The following is a 10,062-nucleotide window of genomic DNA, read 5'->3' as shown; positions in this document are numbered from 1 at the left end:
CTCTTATCTCCGTGCTTCTGCAATAGAACTGAAGTCATAAAGTCACCCTTGCAGTCAACAACCTGCTCAAAAGGCTTCTGATAGTCTGGCAGCTTTAACACTCCAGCACCTACAAGGGCCTGCTTTGTGTGTGTAAATGCTTCTTCAGCTTCAGGGGTCCATGTTAACACATCAGTCATTGCTAAGGGATTATCATACATCAATGCTTGTAAAGGGGCAGTTATTTTCACATAATCTAAGATCCATGATCTGCAAAAATTCACTAGTCCTAAGAATGACATCATCTGCTTCTTTGTTTTTGGTTTCGGAGCATCAAGCACTGCTGTTTTCCTCGACTCAGGAATAGCTCTTCCATTGTGTGTCAGACCATGGCCCAGATAAACCACTTCCTGCTTCACCAGTTGCAGTTTGCTTCTGCTTAATTTATGGCCTTGTGAGGCTAGCCAGTGTAGCAATGCTAGCGTGTCTGACCAACAATCTCCCTCTGTTTTTGACGCCATGAGGATGTCATCCACGTAGATGAGGATTTGACTTCCACACGGAGGTTTAAACTTAGCTAATGATGACGTCATTACCTGAGAGAAGATTGTGGGACTCACAGTAGCCCTGAGGTAACCTTGTCCAGGTGTACCTCCGTCCTTGAAACGTAAACGCAAACCAAAACTGGCTGTCTGGATGTACTGGTACAGAGAAAAATGCATTGGATACATCTATCACCGTGTACCACTGATGTTCAGGGTTTAAGTCATTCAGCAGGGTGTATGGATCTGCGACTAAGGAGACCTAGGGACCACTGCAGCATTTACAGCTTGCAGGTCTTGCACCATCCGCCAGCCGCTAGATGGTGGTGACTTCCTTACTGGAAATAGGGGTGTATTTACAGGAGACTCAGGACACTCTCTGATGACTCCTGCTTTAAGCAGTGAGTTAAATATCGGAACAATACCCTCATGTGCACCAGTCTTAAGGGGATATTGCCTCTGAAATGGTCTATAATCTGATTTAGGGATTATTTTTACAGGTTCTGCTCCTTTTATAAGACCTACATCCGCAGGTCCTTCCCACCATAATTCAGGGGGAAGCTCTTTCAGCTTCTCCTCTTCCTCCTGCGTGAGGAAGATGTTTTCTTCTCATGAACTCTGGTCTGTGAGGTGCGTTGCTGGATGTGTCAGCAACCATGTTTTAAGGGGAATGCGCCACACCTGGAACTGATCATTAAAATCAACCTCACCCTGAGGCCTATAGGGCAGGCTGCTCCAGTGTTTTACGTCACATCCCAAGTCTTCCCATCTTTTCTTAAGCGGTTTAGCAATAGAAACATGTGGTACAGAACCTGACACTTTGAATAGCGCTGCTGCTTCCGTGGAAAGGCTTCCTGCCGTGCAGATAGCTGTCTGACCACACACACATATAGGTGCATAATTACAATCATTTGTGGATCTTTAAGTTTAGCAAACTGCTCTGCATAGCTTGATGTGCCGTGTGAGTCTGATTTACAGATCTCACCAATGCGCTCCACGTGCATGGTTACATGCAAGTCAGCTTGATTGTGGAGCTGGGCTTCAGGCTGTTAGTATGACAGAGCATTACCATATATCATAGCGATTGGGTCAGAGAATGGAGGGGGCTGCTTTTCAGGAATGTCGAGTGACCAGTATTTACTGCACATCTCTCCTTCTCTTACCCACAGATTAACCATTCTATCTACAGACCACATCCCTTCGGCTGTGGTACGAATCATCAACTGAAGCTGAGAGATAAGATCTCTTCCTAACAGATTTACGGGACATGTGGTGGAGATCACGAAAGGAGCTTTAAGTGTGATTCCACTTACAGGGTCACAAACATCTACAGGAACTGACATTCTTTCTTTAGTTACGAGACCATTTGCTGATCTCACAAAAATCTGTGTAGAAGTTGGCTTTAGAGCTATTGAATCTCTAATTACTGATTTACCTGCACCCGTATCTACTAAGATGGTTTCTAAATCTAAAACATCTTCTAAGTCATCTTTTTCAAATTGACCAAATTTTGTGCCCTGATTTGTTTTAATTTTTGTGACATCTTTTTCCAGTTCTAGTCATTGTTGAGGTGGATTAGAACCTTGCTGCTGTCCTCTATTATATCTCTGGTCACGTCGTTTCTTTCTGCAATCACGTTCCCAGTGTCCATAATTTTTACAATAATGACACCGATCATTTTCACGGGAGTTGCCTCCTCCTCCCCTTCCGCCTCGGCCTCGCCCACGCCCTCGGCTTGGGAAAGGATTGGCATTGAAAAACATGCCTGTTAATTGGTTCTTACTCTTTTGGCATTGTCTTTCAGCATGCATAGCATGTTGTTCACAGCGGCCTAGGTTACAAGTTCCGAAATCAACTAACTGTCTCTCTACCCATGATTTTATCTCTGATTTTGATCCCCCATGTATAGCTTGCTTTAACTGCTGTTGGTAGGGACCTTCTGGTTCTTCCGCATACGGAATTCCACTATTTTTCCGGAACACATCTTTCATTCTCATACTATAGTCTTCAAAACTTTCGTCAGTCTTTTGTCTTGTGGCCGTAATGGCGCTGTAGTCAGCTCGTCTGGTAAAAGTAGTTTGCATGCGCTCGTACAGTCTGTCAAGTCTGTCATTTAGTTCTTGGCTGCCAGGCTGCCATGGTTGTTGAGTGGCTGGATCCACTGGGACCCAAACTCCTCTAACAGTGCCCCATTTTTTACCATTAACGCACATGAGGACTTGCTGGGTTTCAGTAGTATGGTAACTTCTCAGTAACTGTCTTATGTCTTGGATGCACGACTCTACGTCCATTTGGGGCGAGGTTATGTCATCACAAGCTTTTTTACAGTCTTCTGGAGTCCAGGTTCTATACACCAAGATAGTAGGATCTTGACCCTGCACACCGGCTTGTGGGTTTGCAACCTGGATCAATGGGTACAGCTGCACAGTGTTGTCCTGCATGTGGTAATTTCTGTACTGGGCTCCCGATGGAGAGGGGCCCAAAAAAGGATTAGTGTTTGAAGCAAGGGGGGCTATAGCTCCGGGCGGGTCCAATAGGACCGCCTGAGGAGGAGCTAGTGGAACAGGAGGTGGAGGAACATATGGAGGAGGCACATTTATCAATTGACTCCTGCATCCTGTTTCGTTGTTCTCCGCCCTCACGTACGCACTCAGCGATGGGTATAAGGAGTTCTTATTTTTCTCTTCTTTCTCTCTTTTTCGTTTCTCTTTTTCTTGATTTTGTTTTTCTCTTCTATGTTTTGATTCAGTGAGCCAGAGATGACATTGTGTCAACCCCACATTTACTTTTGGATGTTTCTTTCCATATTCTATTAAATCTTCTTTTAATTTTATAATATTGCCTGGCTTGTCTAAGTTACCATCCCGATCAAACTTAGTCATCCACAGCTGAACATATGAGCATGAACCTGGACATTTGTCTTCCATGTGTTTACATGATGCTGGAATTTCGAATTCAGCACCTTTTGTGGAATGTTGATTGCCCATGTTTGCACTTTATTTATCAGTTTTTATGTATTTGGGTGGAGACGCCTAATCTCCCAACTGAACAACCCTCAATCCCTACAGGATATCTAGTTCAGTCCCTCCGCCGTGGCCTTATAACCCCTCTTTTTTAATCAGGCGAGTATACACCAAGTTTCTACCTCCGAGGAGGCAGGTAATACCGCGGTATATTCCGTGTAGCACTTTTCGTGTCTTATACTCACTCCGTTGTCTCTATGGTTTCTCTTGTTGTTTCTGAGTTGTTTTGGTGCCTTTTTCCCGTCACTGGAGATGGTCGCCCTGGGAGGGACGAAGACCGGCCTTCCGTCAACTCGTGATGAAAGGTCTTTCACTTCGGACGTCTTTTGACGGCTACGGAAAAGGTATTACCAACTGTACCGACGGAACGCATCCATTGGCCCAAACGTACCAAGGGTCGGTAATTCCCTTTCCGGTAGAAAATCCTACTTGTAAATTTGTTTCAGCCGCTTGTAAAAGTGTTTCGTTACTTGTAAATTTGTTTCAGTCGCTTGTTAAAGTGTTTCGTTACTTGTAAATTTGTTTCAGCCACTTGTAAAAGTGTTTCGTTACTTGTAAATTTGTTTCTGCCGCTTGTTAAAGTGTTTCGTTACTTGTAAATTTGTTTCAGCCGCTTGTAAAAGTGTTTCGTTACTTGTAAATTTGTTTCAGCCGCTGGTTAAAGTATTTTGTTACTTGTAAATTTGTTTCATCCGTAAATTTGTTTCATCCGATTGTTAAAGTGTTTTGCACCTCTCGGCCACATTATCCCCCCCCCCCCCCACACACACACACACTCTCCTCCTTCCTCTCTTCTCTGTCTCTGTCCTCCTTCGTGGGAATCCCAGAACAGTGTGACTGTGGTTGTTCTTCCTGGAAGCTGCGGTGGTGACACTGTCTCCTTCACTCACAGGCTAGAACGGTGCCAGCCAGCCTGTGTGTGAGTGTGTGTGTGTGAGTGCGCTCCATCCAAACATCCCACCACCATCCACATCCATCCAACCACCAGCCAGCCTTGCACGAGAGCCTCACCACCACCGTGGTTCGGTCCTGACGCCATCCCAGAACACTCGCACACACACACCACACAAGTGTGTGCCGGCAACAGCCACAAAAGCAAAACAGCCAGCAAGACACGCACACACGGGTGGTGAGCACAGATGGGTAAGTGTTAGACTTTTCAGGTCAGGGTAAATAATTCAAACTGGTCTGCACTTTCTAAGATCAGCTGTCATTTTGAATCCAAATATTTTAGACTGGGATCTATTTTCCATTTCAGACTGGGATCTTTGACCTCTTTACGTAATTCCCTGTTTCCAAACTCGGCAGGGTCACTCTTGTTTACTTTGGTCCACAGTTCTAGCAAATGAATAAAACAAATTAATGCAGTTTAGCATTAAAAAATCATTCAGACTGCAGCCTCCACGTTTGTGTGCTAATCTGGAGTTAATCCATGGCTGTTTAAAAAAAAATTAAAACCCATTTTAGCTGCAGACTGATTAATGTGGACTTTAATTGTTGGTTGTGCTTTTAAAACATTGGTAGTTGAAAGGGTTATCCTGTAGGGGTTTTTATGCTCAACCAATCAGTAGAAAAGTCAATAATGGGAGGATCGTGCATAAAGGGAACCACAGTGGAGCCCGTCTCCCAGAACTTTGCCTGGCCTCGACAGACTGAACATCGCTGAAGGATGGAAGGATTTCTGATCTCGGTGGTGTTGCTTTCAATGTGCAGCTTCGGCTTCACTCAAGGTACTGACGTCTAAACACATATTTTGTGTGAGCACGTTTACGAACGCGTGGATCATTTTAATCATATAAATGTGTGTTTTTAGGGTGTAGAATGGATCTTCAGAACAATATGGACTTCCCCGGCTCAGACGTAGCACAGGTCTACGCGTCAGATGCTAAACACTGTCAGCAACTTTGCACTGATCATCCTTCCTGCACGTTCTTCACCTTTGTTCGGCCCGACTGGACCGAAGACAATAGGTAGAAAACAAGCAAAAGACTGAAACGGGGGAAGTTCTTAAACTTGAGGCTTTTATCTGCAGGCATTTCTACTGCTACTTTAAGGTTACGGCATCCGGAGAGCCCAAAATCCAGACTCCGATATTTGGTGCAACCTCAGGATATTCTCTCAGATCCTGCACGCCAAAGCTGACAGGTAAGAAAAAAGTCTTTTTTTAAATTAACTGTGTCAGCAGTCACCCTCTCCTAAGTGTAACTTTGGCTGTCATTTCTTTTTCAGAATTTCTGGTTTATCAGAATGTGAACTTTTTGGGAGCAGACTACAAAACACTGTTCACCGCAAACTATGGGGACTGTCAGAGAGTCTGCACAGACGATCCTTTCTGTCAGTTCTTTACTTTTGTGAATAGGGAATATACCCAAGAAAATATCAGGTAAAACTATAGATTTTTGTGCTTTTGGATAATTTACATTCCAGCCATTGCTTAGATGTTCTCCTAATAATGGCCATACTTTTATAAACAAATATACATTTTTATTTATTTATTCACAAATAGAACTTATCTACAGACCATATTTTGGTTGATTTGCTGTTTGGCTGGGATGGCCCTGTAGGGGGCAGCAGATCATTTCCAGTCTGCCCCTGTTGGTTATCAGTGGAAGTGCAGCCAAAGCGGACTGAAAGGATTCAGATGCGATGGCTCAACAGGGGCTAGAGACCTTTAATGAAATTATTTCCTCTCTCAGGTTTAAGTGCCACCTTAAATACAGTTGGACTGTGCCAAGGCCCCCCGTCATTGCAGCTCTGGCAAATGTCGTGTCTGGATTCTCTAGGAGTATTCAAATGCTTCAGCCCAAATTTGCCGAAGGTGCACAGTCGCAGCATCTGAAAAAATAACTGTACTAGTTGCTGCATCGGCTTTGTTTCCATCATTGTGTCCTCTCTGTTTTGGATAGAGTGCGAAAGAAGCTTGTTTCCTCAAGTTGACATTGCAGGAAAAAACTTTGAGGAGGTGGCGGCCGTGTCTGACAAGCACTGTCAGGTGCTCTGCTCTGCTCACCCACGGTGTACTTACTTCTCTTTTACCAGGTAATGTGAGCCAGATTCTAGCAAATATTTGCTCTTCTTTTCCACCATCACTCACCAATTCTAGTCTATCTATTCATCCTGATATATATAATTTTATAATATATCATTTTTTTTAATAGTGAAAGCTTCCGCTGTCATCTGAAGGAGAATCCACTTGAAATGGTGCTGAAGGCTCAAAATGGAGTAACATCTGGGATTCCAGCGCGCGGCTGTCAGCTCGATGACAGTATGTATCACTGAAGGGAAATGAATCCAACTGGGTTCATAAATCAATGAGATTTTGTCATGTAAAATGAACACAAGTGGTGACACTTCTCGGTTTTCACCACTTTTACGTCACACCATGATCTACCTGATGGTTTTACGAGTGGTTACCACCTAACCGCATGTTACTGAAGTCAGTGGTATTATTACTGATGTAGTTCTCTCTGCTAACAGCCTGGGTTAGGACCCCTGTGGAAGGAGTGGATTTCACGGGTGAGGACATTCAATTCAAGATGGTTGACAGTGCAGAAGCGTGTCAGAAAGCCTGTGATGAAGATGATAAATGCCAGTTCTACACATACCTCACAGAACAATTCATCAATCGCGATAACAGGTAATGCTTCCGTTGTGCAGCACCGTCAACAACAAACAAACCAAAAAATTCTATTAAAATTCTGAAACTCTTTTTGAATGTGTGCTGCAGGCGCCGCTGCTTCCTGAAGCGCACCATTACCATCCCTGCTCCTCCTAAAATAGTTAAACTCCAAAATGTCGTGTCGGGGTTCTCCCTCTCGGCTGTCCCATGAGGCAAGGCGGTTTCGAACTCATTCCATACTGTAACATGACATTTGAACCACCAGAGGGCAGCAGCGGATCAGTCTACTGCCTGACGAGAACGATGAAAATGATGTTACAAATGAAATTAAAATGACACTATGCAAAGACGACTGGTTTTATTTATTTATTTATTTAATTTGAATAGAAGGTGGATTGATTTACTGTGATAATATGTCACCTATTCCAACCATTTTCTGTTATTAAACCACTAACGCATGGTAGGCGGGGAAACTCTTAACAGGCCATCTTGAGTGTATTAAGCATTAATTTTAATCCACAAAAGCTGCACGGCGCTTGCCCCCCTCTTCTGGTTGCGGTAATATTCTGTGGTGTTTCAGAGCATTTTAAATGTTCACGTTGCCATTTTTCACCTCTTATGATCACTCGGGTTGTACTTTTCAAGCTCCCTGGACACCAGTGTGACCCAGTATTGACCGGTAATTGGGCTGTTGTGATGCGTTGCGAGAAATATTAAAAATGAATTAAATATCTGACAAAGAGAGAAAAACGCAAACCTGCGCTGGATTGTATGGATGGAACTATCAAGCACATGCTTTTGGGATAGATCCCGATTTAACATGAATGGATCCAGATGTTACTCTGAAGAGAAAAGTGGATGTTTTGGAAGCGCGACCCATTGTTGTTGCATGCTTAAGCTGCATAATATTTTTTTTTGCCTCCCATTTGCCAGAAAAAAATGTCCTCGGTCCTGATGATTAACACGCAAACATTAGGAAACAAACAAATCTGTCCCATTGTTGTGGCGAAGCCAAAGTAAAATTTACGAGATTACGCCACAGACTGAGATGGAAAGTTGTCTAAATCCAAAAATTTAAATCAAGCAAAAAAGAAATGAAAGAGATAAAAGATAGAAGAAGCGTATTCCACCTGCTGATTTCTCTCACTTTGACTTCCTCTTTGTTTTTGAGCCGCAGAGTGGGTCTTATCCCCCCCCCCCCCCACACACACACACACACTCTCCTCCTTCCTCTCTTCTCTGTCTCTGTCCTCCTTCGTGGGAATCCCAGAACAGTGTGACTGGTTGTTCTTCCTGGAAGCTGCGGTGGTGACACTGTCTCCTTCACTCACAGGCTAGAACGGTGCCAGCCAGCCTGTGTGTGAGTGTGTGCATGTGAGTGCGCTCCATCCAAACATCCCACCACCATCCACATCCATCCAACCACCAGCCAGCCTTGCACGAGAGCCTCACCACCACCGTGGTTCGGTACTGACGCCAGCCCAGAACACTCGCACACACACACCACACACCCACCCACACAAGTGTGTGCCGGCAACAGCCACAAAAGCAAAACAGTCAGCAAGACACGCACACACGGGTGGTGAGCACGTGAGACAGCCTCCGGCACACACCAGCACACTCACTCGCATAAACAATAGTCACTCTGTGGAACACACGCATTTCAGGACCGCAGACCACAGACATGGCATCCTGAAGTAGATCAAAGCTTTCGCCGGCAGTAAACACACACACACACACACACACACACACACACACACACACACACACACACACACGCACACACGCACGCATACACACACTGCTTTCATCCTGATGGAGCTGTTTGAGTGAAGTGCTTCACAATTATGTTGAATTTCTTGAGCAACAACTGTCATTCATCTGCACCGGGGGGGCTTTTCTTATTCATCCCCTCTCTGATTCACACTCTTTCTCAGTTCTTCCCGTCTCCCCCTAAAACCCCAACTGCCTCTCACCACCCTGGTATTGGACGGCTACGCCAAATCAGTCATCAAACCGCAGCCCTGCGGCTCCTCTTCCTCCATTTGCCTCCTCTCAGTTCTTGTATCTACCCCCCTCGCCCACCCCTGTTGTCGAGGAGACAGTTGGAGAGAAGATATCTGCTGGTGCGCCACAAAATTGGAGAGACGGGAGGAAGATGCCCGGGATAAAACCCGGGCAAAGCTAATTACAGAGTGCTGCCAATTAGACAGCAAAGTGATGGGTCTGTTTGCCTCCCGGCGGCCTCCCAAAACACACCACCCGCTCCCGCCGTGTTTATCCTCCGCTGCCGCAAGACCGCAGTTCCCATCAGCCATCACTGGAGACAGTTTAAATACTGAGGCGGTTATGGATGGGGAACTTGTAAGCCAAGCTAATATGGACGAGTGGCTAACAGCTATGTGTGCACTTCCTGTGACATTTTGCTTGCATTCACATGCTCCTGAGTGTGGACCCATGCGTACCAGACACACCTGATTTCTAATACCACAGAAGAAGTTTGAGTAGAAGAGGGAGTTTGATTTGAGGTGGAGCACCAGGTATTCATCTACACGCATTTCTGTGACACTTAAAGACAAACATTTGCACGTTTTGAAAATGTTATGTTTGTGGTGACCTTCATGTGGTTAGCAAAAAAAATTAAAAAATTAGCTACTTGGCCTGAGATGAGGTCCTATTAAAAGGCAACAGCTTGTGCCACACGTGCTGTGAAAGTTTTAAAAAGATCCAAATCATAAAAAAAAGACAAAGTCTACATTCCGGAGTCATTCCCAAGCCACAAAGCGCATGTCTTCCAAATCGATGCGGAATATTCTAACTTAAAAATTGATTCTAAGCCAGCGGAATGACATGAACACAGAAACTTATGGTGAGGATAAAGAAAACACGTGAGCGTGAA

General features: G+C 44.7%; 1 protein-coding gene across 1 annotated transcript; it reads left to right on the top strand.

Annotated features, from left to right (window-relative positions):
* The first annotated feature begins 4,922 nt into the window (after nucleotides 1–4,922).
* On the top strand, nucleotides 4,923–7,512 carry LOC130518675 (coagulation factor XI-like). Its single transcript, XM_057021478.1, has 9 exons — nucleotides 4,923–5,274; nucleotides 5,358–5,514; nucleotides 5,577–5,689; nucleotides 5,774–5,927; nucleotides 6,241–6,362; nucleotides 6,451–6,583; nucleotides 6,703–6,809; nucleotides 7,022–7,181; nucleotides 7,272–7,512. Exons 1-9 carry the CDS (start codon nucleotides 5,214–5,216, stop codon nucleotides 7,372–7,374), a joined length of 1,110 nt encoding a protein of 369 aa, XP_056877458.1. The 5' UTR covers nucleotides 4,923–5,213; the 3' UTR covers nucleotides 7,375–7,512.
* Nucleotides 7,513–10,062: the final 2,550 nt, after the last annotated feature.

This window comes from Takifugu flavidus, chromosome 21 (assembly GCF_003711565.1).
Source record: "Takifugu flavidus isolate HTHZ2018 chromosome 21, ASM371156v2, whole genome shotgun sequence".
In the NCBI taxonomy this organism is placed as follows: Eukaryota; Metazoa; Chordata; class Actinopteri; order Tetraodontiformes; family Tetraodontidae; genus Takifugu; species Takifugu flavidus.
This window is presented reverse-complemented; position numbering and strand designations above follow the sequence as displayed.